The 18,813-nt window shown below is 42.9% G+C and overlaps 1 protein-coding gene across 6 annotated transcripts in view; it reads right to left on the bottom strand.

The window, feature by feature from the left end:
* Nucleotides 1–2,222: 2,222 nt before the first annotated feature.
* Nucleotides 2,223–18,813, bottom strand: part of PHKA2 (phosphorylase kinase regulatory subunit alpha 2) — a 67,067-nt gene continuing 50,476 nt past the window's right edge. For 2 of the 6 annotated variants that reach the window (XM_090062726.1, XM_090062744.1), the window contains 5 exons: nt 18,757–18,810; nt 14,032–14,202; nt 11,791–11,844; nt 9,003–9,203; nt 2,223–7,291 (listed from right to left, as the gene is read on the bottom strand). In XM_090062726.1, the coding sequence (XP_089918852.1) occupies nt 7,118–7,291; nt 9,003–9,203; nt 11,791–11,844; nt 14,032–14,202; nt 18,757–18,810 (654 nt within the window). In that variant the 3' untranslated portion in view covers nt 2,223–7,117. Of the gene's footprint in view, nt 7,292–9,002; nt 9,204–11,790; nt 11,845–14,031; nt 14,563–18,756; nt 18,811–18,813 lie in introns of those variants that run through there. The other 4 variants (XM_090062769.1, XM_090062734.1, XR_016444173.1 and 1 more) reach the window with 4 other exon arrangements.

Here is an 18,813-nt window from a genome sequence, read left to right as displayed (position 1 = left end):
ACATGTTAATTGTGGCTTCAATGTGACATATAGAGGGCGCCTGTATGCCATATATTGGGTAGACTGTTGTAGATGTATAAAATTCTGTGGAAAATTGGGTAGTGTGTGGGTCTGCTGGGTTATGGATCAAGCCCTGTGTGAGCAGGCAAGAGAGGAGGCATACATCAACCTTCAGCCATGATGTACTTCTAATTTAAAACTGTATCATTCCCATACATGTTTCTTGCAGCTGTTGGCACTGCCCAGAATAGGGAGGTTTATTTAGAAAATGCTCGTTTAAGCCAGTGATGCTCAATCTTTTGGTCTCATGGCCAGATGAGCGGCCAGTCTACAAGCAAAATGCAAAGTCCACAAGCCGAACTGAACCCCATCCACCAGAATCAGGCCCTGGGGCCAGACACTGGCCCCTGCCCTATCCCATGCATGAGCAGCAGCCCCTGGGGGGCCTGACACTGCCCACTCCCACATGCTGGGATTGGTTCCCAGGGACTGGCATCACCCCCCTCCACCCCCCACCCCCACACACCAGGATTAGTTTTCCTGGGGATTGGTGCCACCCCCTCCCACTCCCACACATCAGAATTGGCCCTGAAGTCCTAGTGCCACAACCTTCCCGCCTCCCACATGGGGATTACTTCCTGGGCCCCAACACTGCCCCCCACCCAGACTCATGCACTGGGATTGGGCACCTGATGCAGCATGCAGGGCCTGGGGCTCCTCATGGGTCCAGAAATTTTGTAGAAGAACAGTGGCATGATTTGCCTGCCACCAAATGTCCAGACCTGTGTGGAGCCCTGCAGGCTGGATGACAGGGCACCAGAAGCCAAGGTCTGAGCACCCTAGTTTAAACTACTGTTTTCTTCTTCAAGTGCTACATATGTTAAGCCCCCAGGAAACAACACTCTTCTTGGAACATAACTGCGCCCTAATGAGGCTTATTGACCGGGGGCAGGGGGCTGGACTCAATGATCTTCTGAGGTCCCTTCCAGCCCTAATGTCTATGAAATCTACGAAATCTATTATTTCTCAGTAGGATCAGGAAATGCATCCAGAAAATGCAAAGTACTTGTGCTCAGGAGTTAGCCTACCAATTGGTTATTGCATGAGGAACTATACTGTACATCATTCAGCTGAGCTTTTGCCTCCCTACAAATCATCTATACTGAATGCGCACACATCTCATTACATGGAGCACTTTGAGTGAAGCTTGAGGAAACTGAAGTAAAATCCTAAATGGTCCGAAGTCTGTAGGCAATGTATTGTGTGCAACAAACCTGCTTGTTTAGAGATGTAGAAACAGAGTCCTCCAAGGCAGGAATGCTGTTCTCTGTAACTTGTATCTTTAGGCCATGCCTCTGTGCCCACAATATGCAAAGGGCTTTTATGATAGTGGAATACGTCTATGAAGATGGGTCATGCCTTTTCTAAAAGATCTAGCTATTGATCTAAAGCAGTGGTACTCAAGCTTTTGGCCCCAGGGGCTAGGTGAGTGGCACGGGGCTGGTCTGTGCTGGATTGAGCTCCGCATGTCAAGATTGGACCTAGAACTGCCCCCTCCCTGCCCCAAGCATCAGGGCTGGGGACAAAATATAGTGATATAGTTGGGGCTTTGAGCTGGGAATTGGACTAGATGATCTGAAGTCCCTTCCAACTATCATTTTCTATGATTGGGCCCTGGTGCTGGTCTTATATAGCAGGATTAGGCCAGCACTTCCATATGGCCTGAGACTAGGTGCCTGATCCAGTAAGCAGGGCATCAGTGCCACTGCTCCCCTGCTGCCAAATTTCCAAACCATAGAGAGCCTGATGGGCTGAATGACAAGGTGCTACAGGCCAGAGGCCAACGGTTGAGCACTCCTGACCTAGAGCACTCGACTCTGTTTCCACCACTCACAATATTTCCCCTCTCCTGGGCAGCATTTCCTATTTTCCCTGTTCCGCCCATAACACTGGGACACTAGTCCTATTTTGGTTTCATGCTGTGATCTGATGGTGGAACTCCAAGTGCAATTCATTTCCAAAGCACTGGGGCGGGGGTCCTTTTTAAAAATATTCATCTTGTAATGAAAACAAAAGTAGAGGCTCTCTAGGCTAGAGCTTCCCAACACATTTTGAAGGATGCTTTTAGCTAGAGTAAGGAGCTAATTTTCTACTGAAGAATAACAGCTATTAGAGAAAGAAGTCATTAGAAAGCAAGAGACAAGCACACGTTTAAATATTTTATCATTAAATTTAATAGCCCCTGCTGTGAGACATTTCATTTCTGAAATCTGTTTACCTTAATCAAGTAAGTCTAAATGCTTTGCCAGAAGTATTGTCCAACTTTAGTTTTTTTTATAAAATAGCTCCAACCCATGAATGCAGATCATTGTCTTAAATATTGCAAACATGCAATACATTCTTTTCATTAGAACAAGAAACAAAATCAGAACAGCTTGATATAATAGCGCTATACAGAACAATAGCTATAGCATGCATCTTTTGCCCTCAGTAATGACCCGTATGCCATGATGCTTGTTCAGATACAGTCCATATTTTTGTTCCAGTGCAGAGACAAATGTACCCGTAACAATTCAGTATTAAACTTGTCCTTCAAAATGAGGTCTTATCTCTCTCCTGTAAAAATCAAATCACTTCTTGAGAGTGGCCATGCTATACGCAAGCATTCTGCGAGCTGCAGAAACAGAGCTTAGCCTGGGTTGCAGACAGGTGATGTCATAAAACCAGTTGAACTGCTAAAGGATTTTGAGTAACAACGTCCCTTTTGTATTATGTGCGTTACACTCACAGATTTCTAAAAATGCAGATAGTCTCATACCATTATCTACTGCATTTTAATAGTAGGGAAACTATGTAAGTAAAATAAGTTTCCTTAATGCTTGCAGCCATGTTATTTTAGTACTGCCATTTTGCAACATGATTTCAATGCAAGAGCAATTAGCTCTGAATAGCTGCCTTTACTAAGCGTTACAATGAATGTTAACTCACACTCCCTCCTGTTGAAGCTGAGCCATGCTTCAGTGAAAGATTACTATTAAATGCACAGAATAGTCCTTGAAACTGGAATTGAAGCCCAGGTCTTTCCTGTGACTGCTCTAGCTCTTTTGCTGGAATTGCACACAGTTGGTCTCTGGCCCAGCAAATTTGCCACCTGGGTAGGTTATGCGGCCAACACTAACGTCACTGACCTTTCCACCAGTGTAGATATAGAAGAGTCAGACAACAAGCCCCGACTGTGGGGTAACTTTGCCTAACACAAGATAAGCAGAAGGCAAGGTAGAGGTTCACTATACAATGCATCTTCCATGCATATGATTCAGTCATCACTACCCCTGAATAGATCCAGAGTTCAATTACACCTCTTTCCAGTCCTGAACAGAATACCCAAATCCTGCCCCTATCTCTGATATAGGTACCTTTGGACAACCCCCAGCATTTCCTACTGGATAGCTAATGTGGATCTCTGTGCGGGGTGCTGTTGAATGTTATTTGGGGGCACCCAACTATCCTGGGCATTGTACAGGGTGCCAAAGGTGCTTAACTTGGAGCTATGGATTCTGCTCCAGGGGGCAGGAACCTGCAAGTCAGGCATTGCAACCAACTGTTTCAGAGAGATAGAGGACTTGCCTCAAACTGCTCTGTTTCAGCTTCCTCAGCTGTAAAATCATTACTTGGACCTTCTGGTATATTGTCAATAACTTTGTCAAGCTCTACTTCCTTGAAGTAAGCAAATCACAAGCACTATTGCTAAGGACGGCTGCCTGGACTGGTAATCTGAGCACAATTTTTTGATCATTTCATAAGACTCGTTAACGATTGTTCTCTCTCTCTTGCAGATGGTAGGAGAACACTGTAAAAGTCTGATACAATTCTGTATATGAATCCCCTATATGCAAGGTGCTCGTTAAAACTGGAGGAGGAGGTACAGACTATTGAGATGCACTTCAGTGCTATACCCTAGAAGAGCTGGACCTAGTCCACTGTACAGTATCCACTGAATGCTAGTAACATTTTATCATTCAACCCAGCAGACCAGACCATTTTATTGTTTTCAGACATGTCTGGGTTTGAGGGAGTAGTAGTGTAGGTGTTTCCTTCCTGACAGCTGCAGTCTGTGCTTACAACAGCACCGCCTGTCAAACTAAAAACACTGGGTCTTAGTTGTTTCTATTTTCATTCCATGAAGGCCCCTATTTCCAAGATGCTTGATGTGTCTGCTTACCCTTTTGCTTATTTTCCATAAATGTGATTTCAAGCTGGATTGCCATCTACTTTTCAATCCCCTGCAAATGCTGACAACCAAGTCACTTCCAATTAACTTATCCTAAGTAAACTAAAAATATTCAGTTTGTTCAGGCAAGAGCACGGATAGCTAACAATTACTGGCAGGGGTCTCTCAAACTCCTGAAATATTTAGACACACACACACAAATTCTCTATAAATAGGGTGTTATATAAGAGATCTTCACAACTTCATCAGATCTGCACCACTCCAAAAAACAAAGCAGTTCAGATCTTAATCCTGGGTCTTTGAAGTAAAGAGGCTGGAGAAAAGTGACAGACAAGTGATTGCCCTAGGAGCACAAATGGGTTATCATTCATTTTCTATTTCAAAATCCTGCACCATCTCCAGCCTGTCTATCAACCTTCTGCTAGACTGCACTGTCTCAGACTCTTAAATTAACATATATTTTTCAAGCAACTGCACTGTACTGATTGTCTAAAAGTGACAAACACAAAACAAAAAGCAGCATTTCTAAATCACGTCGTGTTATGAATTATAAATAAAGAAGGAGCTCAAGGTTACATATGCAGCTGAATATTTAATGGTGGCATTTTGCTGAGGGTTTCCATGTATTATTTTAAACCTCTGCTCAGCTGCACGAACATGTGCAATTCAAGCATTCTTTTTAGTATCCACAGCATTTAAAACTATTATATGTTTCTCCTGTATATAAACTAATAATTAAAACAAAGTTGAAGGGAATTATTGTGCATCTTAAAAAAAAAAAAAAATCAGAGTGAAATCTAAAAATTACAGAAATTTCTGGACCTTTATTTGAAACCTCAGAAAATAAGTACCTGTAAGTCTCTTATACATGAGCAAACACGCAGCATACTAATTTAATTTGAAGCTTGTCCTACTTAAAAGTGGAGGAAGGTTTTATCTCCCCATGAACTTAGACCATGAAGCTAATTAATCTCTCAGCACAAGTATAAAAACCAAAATCAAACAGTGACATAATGGTAGGCACAATGCCAGCAAAATGGGACACAGACCAAATCAAGTTGTGCTTAACATCTCCACCCCATTCCCCACCCATAACAATACAGGACCACAATTCCTGCAGCTGGATAATAAACACACTCAGGTACCTGTATGATGTGGAATGGATACTTCTTAAATGGCCAAACACTCGTTGCTCTTTGGGAAGTTCCTAAGAGTGGGTAAGAGACAACTCTTGTACCTCTGACACTGAATGTTGCCCTCTTCCCTGCCCACAGGGAAGCAGCTCTTCAGAAGGTCACTGCTACACCAGTAATGGGCTGTAGTTCCTTATGGGACAGACAGGTTTGGGGCAGAGGGATAGGGATGGAAGGTGAACCTGACACGTGCTGTCTAGCTTGGTTGAGACTGGAGGGTGTGGGGAATGGGATTTTGGATTCCTTTGTTTTTTTGGGTTGTTTTATTTCCCAGTTCTTATCAACATTTTTCCTACTTAGAAATAAACATTTAAAATTATGGTTCCCGCTAAGTGCCATTCTAAAGGCAATACAATCTTTTAATAAAAGTATAATTGCCTTACTATTTGAGGGGGAGGGATTCTCCCCTTCAGGTCCTAGAATTAAAGGGGAGAAATCCCATCCTCACCTACTAGTCCATGATCTTGTTTTGATATAGGACATATTCTGACCGACCCTTTGCACTGGCAGCAACTCAGTCATACCTTTATCTGCCTCCTCTGAAGTTATCATTCTGCAATGAACTGCACCTCTCCTTCTAGCCAAGAACCAATAGCTACTCATTCAGCCTACAGACATGTAGTTAATCCCCCAGGGGCAAGCCTCAGCCTTAAATGGAAGCCCACAAAGGGAATCTTTGCTGCCTCTTCTTTGCCCACCCCCTTGGGTTAGGCCGGAGCAGGAAGCACGGTCGTTGTGCATATCTAAACATACTCAATGGGCAGTCTGCCCACTGGGGAGCACAGCAGTAGCTTCTAGGCAGCATTTGGTAATTAGAAAAATGTTTCCTTGAAGGACATTCAACAAATATCCAACCCCTACTTTCATTAAGTTTACATCTTATTTTATAGAAGGGGGATACTTATGTATTTCTAATCTGTGAAGCCATTTATGGTGGACTGCTTTTTAAAAAACCAGGGATTGAGAAAGGGTGCCTGAGTATAAGTGTTCCTTTGGGATCTACAGGTAGCTATTTATTCATCTACTCAGGATTATTACAAGCATCTGATGCTTTGGAAAAACTCAACTTCGAGATTTCAGTTGGATGAAAGTCAGCGGCAATCTAGTCAGACAGAGGTTGCCACTTTAGGAGAGCCAGAACTCTGATCTCGTGCTTGACCTAACTAAGGTTACTCATTTTCCTCATGGAGACGCAACCAGATCAGACTCAGGTTCTACCTCTATTAAACACAATGCTGAAACATCCAAGGAAACTGAACAAACGAAGGAGGCTTTAGCCATTCACAGCAACATCAACATAAGGACACACAAAGAAAACTCATCTATCCAATATACAGAAGAATACATTTCCCTTGTTCTGGAAGATTTATGCCAGTGATAGTTTTCTTATTTTATCTTCAGTGTGATCTATTTTCTCCTTGGCATAGGTGTGCAGTTCTACCAATTTAATATGAACTGCATGTGTGCTTTTTGGGTAGAACAGGCCTCATTATTTGTATCGTCTCTCGAAGTCCCTGCAAGCAGGTCAGATTTCACTTTCGGCTTTTCCCTATGGGTTGGTGTTCGCATGTTCTGATGAGCAGGGTCTACTGCTGAGGTAGCGCACAGACAGTAACTGCAAAAATGACTTCCAATAGGGAAAGGAAAAAGAGCTGCTTCAGCTCTACCATTTTCCTTCATTTTGTAGTATAAGTTATTGCATCAGGCAGCCTGTGCTAGGCAAGAAGTCCTGCAAATATGAGGCTACAGCCTTTGTTAGGTATGTCATTGTTCCATACGCTCCACTTGGAGCGCTGTCGTAGAAGAAGAGGCATATTCCTGTGGCCAGGTCTTGCTCCAGAAGGCCTTCAGTTGCTCCAAATGATTTCTGTGGAGGGGAGGAAAAAAAGGCAGGAGCACAGAAAATCTGATATCTACGCTCAGATTTCAAAATAATACTAGCTCATGACCACTCCTGTATCTGCACTGAAAACAGTTCAGTCTTCCTTCATTTGCTTCTTACTCAGAAGTAGATGACAATGTATGCTACTCGGGGCCTTGCCATGTGTTTAAATGAAAGCTGGACAGAAACCAGCTATAGAGCGGTTACACATTTTCAAGCACTGTCTAGCTGGGCTGGCTCTTTTTATAGATGGTTGGATATTTTTATGACACGACAATTACTTTGCATGTGTGGCCAGTTTAAGCTTCTTACACAATCTATCAGTTCATTTTTTAATATATGTAACATGTAGCAGGAGCCTTAGGGTGCCTGTACATGTGCAGGGAGGCTGCTCCGACACGCTGTAATTACAGTGCGTCAGAACAGGATCTATTAATTGAGTCTGATGGGGAACGTCTAGTTTATCTGCACTAAGGGATCCAGAACTCATTAGAAACTCAACCGGTGATTCTCAACCAGACTGCTGTAGCATCCTGGGGTGCCAGAACTCATTAGAAACTCAACCAGTGATTCTCAACCAGACTGCTGTGGCATCCTGGGGTGCCACAAGATCCTTTTAAAGGTGCCATAGGGTGCTGCTTAATATTGGCATGGTTAGGCGTACAAACACTTACAGATGATTCACTAGATAGACCCAGGTTAGCTACAAATACTTAAAAAAGTCTGAGGTGGAATCGATTGAAATTACGCAGCTTTCTGTAAGTGGTGTGGCTTAGATCAGTAGCGAACAGAACACGCATTCTCCCTTTGATGGGGGTGGGCAGCAAGCCTTAGACCGGGTTCGCCATTTCTAAACCAGTCTATGCGGGCCCAGTTTCTGTTCTATTACTGGTACAGACCAGTTTCTGATCGCTTATACTGGTAAAAGTGTAATGTCTCTACCTGGCCCCAAAAATTTCAAATAGGAATTCATAATCAAAAACACTCAGACCTGCTGTGTTCTTTCGGAGTTCTCTACCACAGAAGATTTGCTCTATTATTTTCCCATAGTCAAAAAATTAGTAAAAGCTAATGGCTGGCATTTTCCAATGAGGTCTTGAGTCTAAAGAGGTTGGGAACCATCAGGCTAGATGGTTACTTTGTGTTTCTTCTGCCGATTCTCAAGTGACATAAGACTACATAATTTGTTTCAACGTAAACAGTGGCTTGTTGAGTTGAATGGTTTTGTGAAGCAAACCATTTTCAATAGGTTGCTGGGGCCAAATGTTTTTCCCCTGGTCAGGCAGATAAATGTCTTAAAGCCATGCTGTTTCACCCTGTTCAAATCCCTGACAAACTGCTAACACAGAAAGAAGCGTTTAAGAGTGGATTCTCAAGGATAAGACACAGGTGTGTTACAAAAGTAGCTAGGTGACAGCTCCCAAGGGACTTGAGCAGGGTGGAAACCTTTCACATTTGAAAACCTAGTAGATGGAACAAGATCTGACCCTAAGACTTTGGGAAATATTTCTTCATTAAAACTGTGAAAACCTGCCCCAGAGAGACTGTGTCCCTTTAATTCTGTTAATTGAAGAGGTTTTAATATTCTGTATGTATTTCAAGAATAAGCTTAAATGACTTGTTCTTTATGGGGAAGAGAATGTCTCATGCACACAGAAAACACAGCCCAACCCTGCCCTCAGGTAACAGTACCCACCTGGTCCTGGAGAAACAGATCATTAGCCATCTGCACTATTCGATCCACGTGGATGATGCCCCCAATGCTAGACACATCTACATCTGACAGCAGTGTGAGAACAAGAATAGCTTCCACCAGCAGCTGCCTATACTCAGGCTGGGGTACATGGTTCAGCACGGTCTCCACATGCACAGCAAACTTGATTTCACAAGGGGTCATCTGACAAGTCAAGATTGGTTAAATTAGTGGAAAGCAAAACTGACAAACACTATAGAGGCCAAAGCCTCAGGTTCTGTTGATATTTTCAACACGACTCATGCAGTGAACAAGATTGCTTGTGTGAATACAGCTTTGTGCTTGCAACACTTTTTGCAGGCCCTGGACTTCATAGGCCAAAAGGTTTATCTGACTTCTAGAAAACTGTCACTCCGTTGCAATCCATCACACACAGACCTTACATACAGAAATACTGAGCGCTTAATTTACAAATTCATTTTTTGATCATAATGTTATTTCTTGCGACCATTTTTTTTGGATCACAGATTGTTTACAAAGCAAACGGTACTGTAGAGATTTAAAAATAACCACCAATTGCTACACGGCTGAGAGAACAGCCTCACTTCTCTAACAGAGCTATGGAGATGTCACATGACATGGTAGCCTCAGGAGGCAAGGTTTATTTAGCCCAATTCCTAATAACAGTAAAATTAGGTCTGACAGGCCTAAGAACAAATCCAATTTACATTTGTCTACATGCTAGAGAACACAGTTCCACAAAAGAAAGGGCTGCAATACAACAGAAAATGTCATCCTCTTTCCGTGCTGCTGGTACCACAACGGAATGAAAAATAATCCAGTGCAGCTGCCAGCAAACCTGCGCGGGTGTTATCCAGGGAGGGACACAACTGGGAAGCAGTGAAGTGGGGAGGGGGGGGGAGCGGGGGCAGGGTGTGTATGTGGGCAGAAAATCCATGCGTTTTTTTTCTGCCTAAACTGAAAGATTCAAATATCCTAAGTTGGTGAAATACAAAAAGCAATGACAGCCTGCCGTCTGTGCAGCACTGCTGTCCTCCAAAAGCTGTGAGACTGATTCATAGATGCCAGGGGCTGGAAGGGACCTTACAAGGTCATCGGGTCCAGTACAAATCAGTGAAAAAATTGAGACAAGAAATGAATCTGTCGACTCCACAATACACGAGCCCATGGCTTGCTCCCCATTGTACTGGCAGAGAAGGCATGCACAGAAGGGGAGCTGCTCCAAGAGTGCATGGGAGCTGCTATGCTCTAGCTGCTGTGTGTGCATGAACCTACAGGCATATAAGCCTGCTAAACTGCCTCAACTTTAACTGCATCCAAAGCAGGGGTTTGCTGCATTTGCATGGCTACAGGCTCCTGCACAGGAGACTGTTACAGAGCAGCATCTCCCCCCTCCTCTTTTGAACCCATTCCAGTCTGTGCATGCCCTGAGAACAATGATGTCATATGGTGTCAAAACTCTTAGAGGAGCTGACACGTGGCTTGGGTGGTGGTGGAGAGAAGCTGGGTTAGTTCAGAGACTAGGATGCTAAACAAAAATAAAAGCCAAAAGAAGAAAAATATAGGGGTTGCACAGCCGTTCTGCACTGACAATAGGTCTTGAGCAGAGTGCATCCCCTATGAATAGTTAACACAAAGGCAGGCAGGCTTGGGTACCTGATCTTCCACTGAAATAGCACAAATTTGTTGACTTCTCAGGCACGCTGCCAGGTCTTCCCCTTGATTATGTGATAGGGGAAGAACTGGACAGAGGGTTGGGGCTTAGAAGAATGATAGAAATCTGGTGACCAGGGCATTTACACGACTGCAGCTTATTTGTTGCTGTACTGTTACTGACAGCTATTCATTTTCTAATGGCATATTTAAATCCAGAAGTGCCTCGTGACGGGGATGCGAGTTGTTTGCATTACACCAAACCAAACAAAGACGTGTAAAGACAAAGTGCATCCATGTAAACAGACAAAATTGTGATCAGCCACCATTATTCTATAATCAAGTTTTTGTGGTTAGAAATCTCCATGTATTGATTGCAGTCATAGAATTTGAAATAGCTGGTGTAATTTCAGCAAATCAGAACATTTTCCTAGTATTCATGTTTGTATTTGCTGCCCTCTATTTTACCTTAAACAGGGTATGGTTTTTAAACCCTTCTTTAAGAGTAACAAAACAGTAAGAGGAAAAATACTGAATGTGCATTAGGAAATAAAATGGATCTTTTACTGTTGCAGCTTTCCTGGAAAATGGAATAGTAGCTGGGTTTGAAGACATTTAAATATCAAGGACTGTTCTTATACATTTCAAACACGAAAACTGTTTCTAAAAATAGAACGTGCAATTATTAACTCATTTGAGATGCAGAGCTCTTACCTCACTGCCTGTGGTTAAAAATAACTTTTCTTTTTTAATGCACATAGGAAATAGGATGAAAGTAGGATGAAAGTAAAATGGATGGTAAAGCACTTTAGGGTATACTACAGAAATTTTTAAAAAAGCAAATCTCATGTGTTCTAAACATAGAAAGTCCTGTTCTGATGAGGTAGGCCTAGTATTTTCAGGATTTCATCGTGAATATAATCTGAACCTACCATCCCAGTCTCTTAAGCATTCGGGCAGTCCTATTTAATTAAGATTCAAAGTTTATTACTACCACTGTAGTTTTAATTAAAGTGTTTTAAAACAAAAGAACAGCAAAGAGGAACGCACTGCACATTGTGCCATAGAGTAAAACAGCTTGTCAGATTCTTAGGAAGGCTTCATTATTTCACTGTACCTCTTGTGTAGTTGAAGAAGGAAGAACATAGCCATCAATGGACAGCCCGTGGCACTAAAACAAAAACATTAATTTAATAAAGGTTAAAAATGGCCCTTAAAAAGAAACCCAAACCCTATTGATAGGGTGAGCATATGGGACCAAAGGAAATCCAGGACATTGCCCCCTCTTCCCCCACTGTGAAGTCGGCGGTGCTGCTGCAGGCAGAGGCACAGTTGGAGCAACATGGAGTACTAGGCAGGCAGTAGCAAAAGCGCTTGCCTGCCTGGTGTACCATGCCGCTCCGCCTCCCCACTGGACTGTGCCTCGTGCCCCTGCAGTTTCACCAGTTGGTTCGGACCAGCCTGTGAAATCCGGGACTGGCCCAGACAAACTGGGACATATGGTCTCCCTACCTATTCACATTCCCTTTGACTTCAGTCAGTTTTTTTTTTCCTGGAAAAGTTGCTCTGTGATATCCAACAGTTTTAAAAACAATGATACTCCAACATGTTGTTTCACTTTTGCCGAAGAAATAATCATGCAACAACACCAAAAAACCGTGAGAGAGGACATCTGAATGCTATAATGTAAATAACCCTATGTTGCACTTACACTGAAACACTATTTGCCCAAGTTATTTTTTGGGGGGTGGAGGGGAATTGCCTGCCTGTTTTCCCAGGCAAACCTGAAACATTGTCTTATGGGTTGTTTGTAACAAATAAAAACACTTGCTGTCTGTGAAAAATAAAAAGCGCTCTCTCGCTAGTAAAAGATCCCTTGGCAGTTAGCAGCCCCATAAGAGCAATAAATGAAAAATTCTTTGGAAACGAGCAACAAAAATGCTGAGGGACCAGATAAAATAAGCTTGAGGAAAGGACTGAAGCTAGAAACACACAGTTTGCCTAGGAAAACTATGAGAGGACAGGTATTAATGGTCTAAAGGGATTTTGGGAATCGTGATGAGAAGAGGATGAGCAAACAAAAATTGAGGATTCATGTGAGCCTCAAAAAAAAATCTGACCAAACACCATTTTCAGGTAAAGTAGGTCAAGAAAGAAATGGTATACACTATACAGAGGAACCAGAAAAGTCTTCAGATGAGAAAAATTCACACAGAGAAAGCTCGGCAGCATTAGCTTTTCACATATGGAAGCATGTTAATGCCCAGCTATTTCCATGGTAATGTTCAAAACTTAAATTGGTTTAAGGCTTAATATGCCAGACATCAATCAGATAGCTACTCAGCCCTAAGGAACCTAAAAAGCTAGGTATATTAACTTAAATTAAATTGCCTGGCAAATGTTGACAATTTTACAATTGAATTTAGTTACATTTTCAGTTGTTTCCTTTTTCTTGTTGCTGCGTGGAAATTACTCAGACATTAGGGAAAATAACTGACTATTCATGGAAACAGGGACATGCTGGCTATACAGAGTGCTGTCATGTTCAAAGAAAAGCCATTTTACTTCTCATTTCTCTCATGTTCGGTAATTTTAGGTGTTGTTTAATTTCACCCCAAGGCAAATGTTTAAGTTAACAGTAGCACTTTAATAAGCCCAGGCAGTGAATACACAAAGAATTCCATATCTCATGGCACTGATTAAGCCTATTAGGGCTCAAAACTGTGAAATATCTGGACTATTTGGACATGTAGCACATATTCCTACTTTCTAGCATGCAAGAGTAGCTTGTAAACACTCTGACCCTAACAGCAAATCACAAGGGCAGAATTTAAAGTGAAATTGATAGTCGAATTGAAGTCAGTGGGAGTTTATGATCTCCTTTTCATACCGTTTCTTAGGGCACACTGTTTCAAATGCCACACCATACTGAACTTAGAAATAACTTCAGGGATTATTTTTTAGCAGAGCCCAAATTGGCTTTAGAATATAGACACTACAAAATATTGCAGAATTTAGACATTTTTAAAGAGCAAGCAACAACTTCTTCTCCAATTTCCCCATTCAGTTATGAACTGGGGTGTGACAATGACCATGACCAGTTTAAGATGCGAAACACTGGAAATGTGATGTGTAGAATGTAATCAGTCAGTCACAGTTTTCTGCTGAATTTCAGAAGAAATACACTGATGCAAACACGTTTCAGTAGAGCTTTTTTGTATTAGTCAGATATTCCCACAAAATACTAGTTTCCAACCGCACTACCTTCAATCCACAGTACGTAATGCATCTGAAATACTATCCATGCAAGGTTATATACAGCCTACTTGTCTCTCACCTTGTATTACCATCAACTTACCTTCTGAAGGATTTTCCAGACTTTTTGATAGAACCCAATAGGAACTCTATTAATGGCACCATCAAGCCTTCTTCTGCGGAGCCACTGCCCTTGACGATCATCCCAGCTGATATTTACACTAGTCCCCGTGAGGGACGAAGTACTAGTGGGAGAGGATGGACTACTGCCTTTCTGCAAGAGAGACAGACCACTTGTTAAACTGCAAACACTAATTCTTGCATGTTACATCATTTTGCTAGTTTCTGAGCAACATTACTGACTGATTTTGAAAATCTTGATAGAACGTGCTTATCATTGCTTGACCTGATGCTCTGCATCAAGTTCTCTTAGGAAAGAAAGCCTTCTCCAATAATCGAGGTAAAGATCCGTATAAAGCAGGAGTGTCAAGCTCACCTGGGACCCCAAGCTGGATCCACACTATGGGTCTCCTCATAGGCCAGGCCCAGCTCAGGGCATGCGGATGGCCAACACGGTCACTGGCAGCAGGTCCAAAAGTGGCATGAGGTCTGGTGGAGGTGGGGGATAGGGGTCCTGTGGCAGCAGATCTGAGAGTGTCAGTGGGTGCATCTACACATGCCCTACTGCACAGTAGACATTTGCACAGTTATTTAATACTTGTTTTAGCAAGTGCTAAATGACTGCACAGTACCTGCTGGTACTGCACAGTCCTGGTGGCACACAGATTGTTTATGACCCTACTGTGCAACAGCAACAAACGTCTCGTGTAGATGCACCCAGTGGCAAGCCAAGCTGGCCACCCATAGCCATAGCCAGTAGGGCCAAGAGGCATCAAATTCTGCAGCAGCCCACACCCCACAACCCTTGGTGGCTCACTGGTAGCCCAACAGGCTAGACAGAGTGGTTCTGCAGACCGAATTCAGCCAGTGGGCTGTATTTATAGAGCAACCCCACAGACTAAACTCTCAGTAATACTGCCACCATAATACTGATGAAAACAGAAATAAGTCACTCTGTACTGTCTTTACAACACCTCCCTTCCCATTCCCCTCTTGTTCTTCTCTACAAGTACTGATTCCGCCCCTTCCCCCTTCCACTTATAAGATCAGCCTTTATTGGGGTAGAGTTGGAGGCAAACAGTGTTAAAAGCAATCTGAAACAACTGGAAACATGGTCAATACTTTTATTATAAGGTCAATGGAGGTTTGGAGGAGGACAGAGAAAAGGAAGGAGGCATGCAAAACAGGTTACACTAAACAGAACAGAACAGAACAGAACAGATAAGCAAATTTGTAGGCTTATTTTGAATCACAAACCATCCATTTGTCCCTCATTCTAATATAGCATATGGGATGAAATCCCTGTTCCAAGTAGGGATTTCTCCAGCATCTTGACAGCTGCAAAAGCATCTCTCTCGGGTGTCTCCTAAAGCTAGTGAAGGTATGACTTCAAACCACATGAAAGGAAACATCCACTGTAGGACTCTACTCCTTGGGAGACATGAGGACAGAATGGGAGATTTGCTGGCATCACGATGTCTTTCGTGGAATGTTAAGAATCCTGCCGCCCAGAGCTAGTTGTCCAGTGATAGTTACAAGCCCTAACTGGCACGTCTGCAGACCATATGAATTCACACCAATAGCTCTAGCTAAAAAATAAGATATTACAGGGTCTGTGGGTGCGTCTGATATGGCCTTCAAGCTTAGCCTCAGGTGACATATAGGATCTGTAATTTTGTTACACTTATTGGGAGGCACTTACTGCAGCAAACCTGCTGCACACTGGGGTGCACATTGGCCAACATCTGTTTTAGAAAATCATCTTTCCCTGCCCTGTCTGTACTTCAATCTCATTACACGAACCATCACTGTTTATCTTTTTGTCAATATTATTGACTAATGCAGGCTTCAGCAAGACAGAATTAAAGAGGACAGTGATCTACCACCTAAAGTTGTAACACCATCTAGAAATGTTCCCAGAGCCAGCAGAGACCGTACATTTTCTGGACGTTCTTGTATGATATCACTTAACTGCACTGTGCCCTGTTCTATCTGGGGCCAGGGAAAGCTCTTTGTATCCTCTTCTAGAGCCACTCAGAGCTGGGCACATGGGGGAAGTTCACTGAGATCTGAATCTTGAAACCCTTTTAAGTCAAACTGCTGGTGAAGCTAGTGGGAATCAGCCTGAGTAAGGACTGCAGAGTCAAAATACTGGAAAACTCTACCCCCTCCCGCCCAGGGCACAGATGTGATCTAAACTGCCTGTGCATCAGTGGCACTGGGGAGCCAAACAAGAATGGTCATGTTTGCCCTGCCGTGTTTGACTGAAAAGAGAACGTGGTTTTCATTTCACTCAATGTGGGGAAATAAAAATCCTTTCCTTTGCCCTCTTCACTTCACATGGACTGATACAACATTTGAACAATGCAGATGTACCAGGGCTGTAAAAATTACTCCATGCCAGGGCTGCTCAACCTCTGGCCCATGGAGACATTGCACCTGGCCTGTGGGGCTCCAGAAATTTGGCGGCAGGGGAGTGGTGGCCATTAATACAGCCAGCTTCCCCTTCACCAAATTCCCAAACCCCAAGCCCTGCGTGGCTGGTCAGGGCCAAGCACCCCTTTTCCCCCACAGAGATGGGCCACACCCTGCTCTGTCTCATGGGGCCTGGCCATGCCCCCTCCCTTCTTGCAGGGCCAGGTCAAGTGCCTTTCCCTGGTGAAGCCATGCTGGGACTGGCCTATTCCCTGGCCCCCTTCTCATGGCTGGATAGTGCCTGCCATGCTTGCCCTGGGTGCTGGATTGGGACCACTGGCTGGATCCAGCCTGTGGATGAGCTGGGCACTGCCCATCCGGCTTGCCAGGGAAACAAGTTGAGCATCACTGCTCTACACAGATTGACTTCTTTCATTTGTGCCAGTCCTAACCAGTTGTTTACTCGCATCTCATTTGCAACTCTGCATATGAATTAAGTGCACTGACAAAATGGCACTGAATCCTGTCCCTCTGTGCGTGGGAACATTGCAACAGAATTCCTATGCAGACGGAAATGGGACATGAGATAGGCCACAAGTATAAAAATGCACATATCCCTGTGACAATACATTCCATGAAGTTCGGGAGGCGCAACAATTGGTCTCCCTCCACTGGGAGCCAGCAGTCACCACCACAAAGTACAATTTCTGTGTGTACGTAGAGGTATGCATCAGTTTAGGACAGCTAAGGGAGGCCTCCAGCACTATCCTCTTTGAGGCTTCTGCCAACTGCTAAAATATGATGGGAATTTGAGGGCCTGAGCCACAGTGGCTATCTGGAAAACACAAGTTTCTGCTGCAGAGCATACTGGGAAATAATAGGTTATATAAACAGCTACCACCCTTTAAGAGTGAGGGCTTAGTAAAGAAAAAGCTGCTGCTGACTTCAGCGTAAAAGGATGCCAGGTGGAAAACAAACCCACATTACTTAAGAGATTTACTTCACCTCTGTGTACTGGACTGGGATTTGGCCAAAAAATCTTGGTCAAATATACAGAGTGAATGATACTTCTGAACCAAGCAGCTGCCACAGGTCCTCTGAAAAATTTCTATCTTTTCCTATCTTAAGCAGTGTCTTGTTTGGTACAGGCTACCCAAATTAGATTTATAGGACTGGTTTAAACATTTTTATTTGTGAGAATTAGGGATCCTGATTTTCTCTGATAAAAAAAAAAAAATCCCCAATTTTTGGATTAAGAAAAGTAACCCCAAATCTACATTTTTCCATGATGAAAATGAAACACAACTGATGTGTAGATATATATTAGTGGTCTTTCATTTTAATCATGGAAAAGTTTAGATTTGGGATTACTTTTTTTAATCTGGAAATTGGGGATTTTTTTTTTAAATCAGAGAAAACCAGGACCCCTGCCTACTAAACAATTTTACAAATTTACTTTTGAGAATCTGAATCAGAAAATTAATAAACAAGGGTCAAAACTTTTGATGACAGTTCCATATTGTTGTCATTACCTGTACTTGTCATTAAACCAGGCTGCTGTATATATAGGGTTTAGGTTAGCTACTTGCCTATCATGTAAGGGTGTAACAATTATGCTCAAGCCAGTATAAACTGCTGTGATGCAGCTGTTACGTTGGCATGGTCATATAAGGATGCGAGAGAGTAGCACAACTGCTGTCACTTTAACCCTTCTACAGCCAACACAGTGATTTAAACTGCGATTTCATATGCATTAAACTTAAAATCAGACAGCCTAATTTAAAATTCTTACTTAGGCCCAGAAGTACACATGAATTTGGAGGGAATTTCACCCAGGTCCCTGGGTGTGCATCGCAATGGGGCTAGAAAAGACCATATTGTAAGAGGAATGCTGCCACCATCCTACTCGACCAGTACCACAAGTCCGTTTTTATTAATTAAAATGTATTATAAACCTCTAAAATAAAGTGGATGCCACTCCTATTTCCACATTACCTCTAAACATTCAGGGCTGGCAAACAATTTAATTGGGCGGTCAAGTAGGTCATTTCAGCACAACACCTAAAGTTTAAAAACACTAACGTGGAAAATTAAACGTTAGTTGCAAGAGACTGGAAATGAGAACTCACTCCCGATGAGGGGGACCCCCCCTCATCAGAATTTCAGGAAAAAAGGAAAGGAAAAAAAAGGAGAAAGGAAAATAACGTTCCATAAGGGGAAAGCTGCCTGTTGTAGGTCACTCCCCGCAGAGGAAGCAGAAAAACAGATTGCAAGTCTCTGAACAGTGTTTTACCGTTGACCTGGAAGCGTGTATGCTGCTGGTCATGGAATGGCCCCCATAAAAGAACTA

The sequence above is a fragment of the Crocodylus siamensis genome, chromosome 1, assembly GCF_052110815.1.
Source record: "Crocodylus siamensis isolate JL-2025a chromosome 1, ASM5211081v1, whole genome shotgun sequence".
Taxonomy (NCBI): Eukaryota; Metazoa; Chordata; order Crocodylia; family Crocodylidae; genus Crocodylus; species Crocodylus siamensis.
This window is presented reverse-complemented; position numbering and strand designations above follow the sequence as displayed.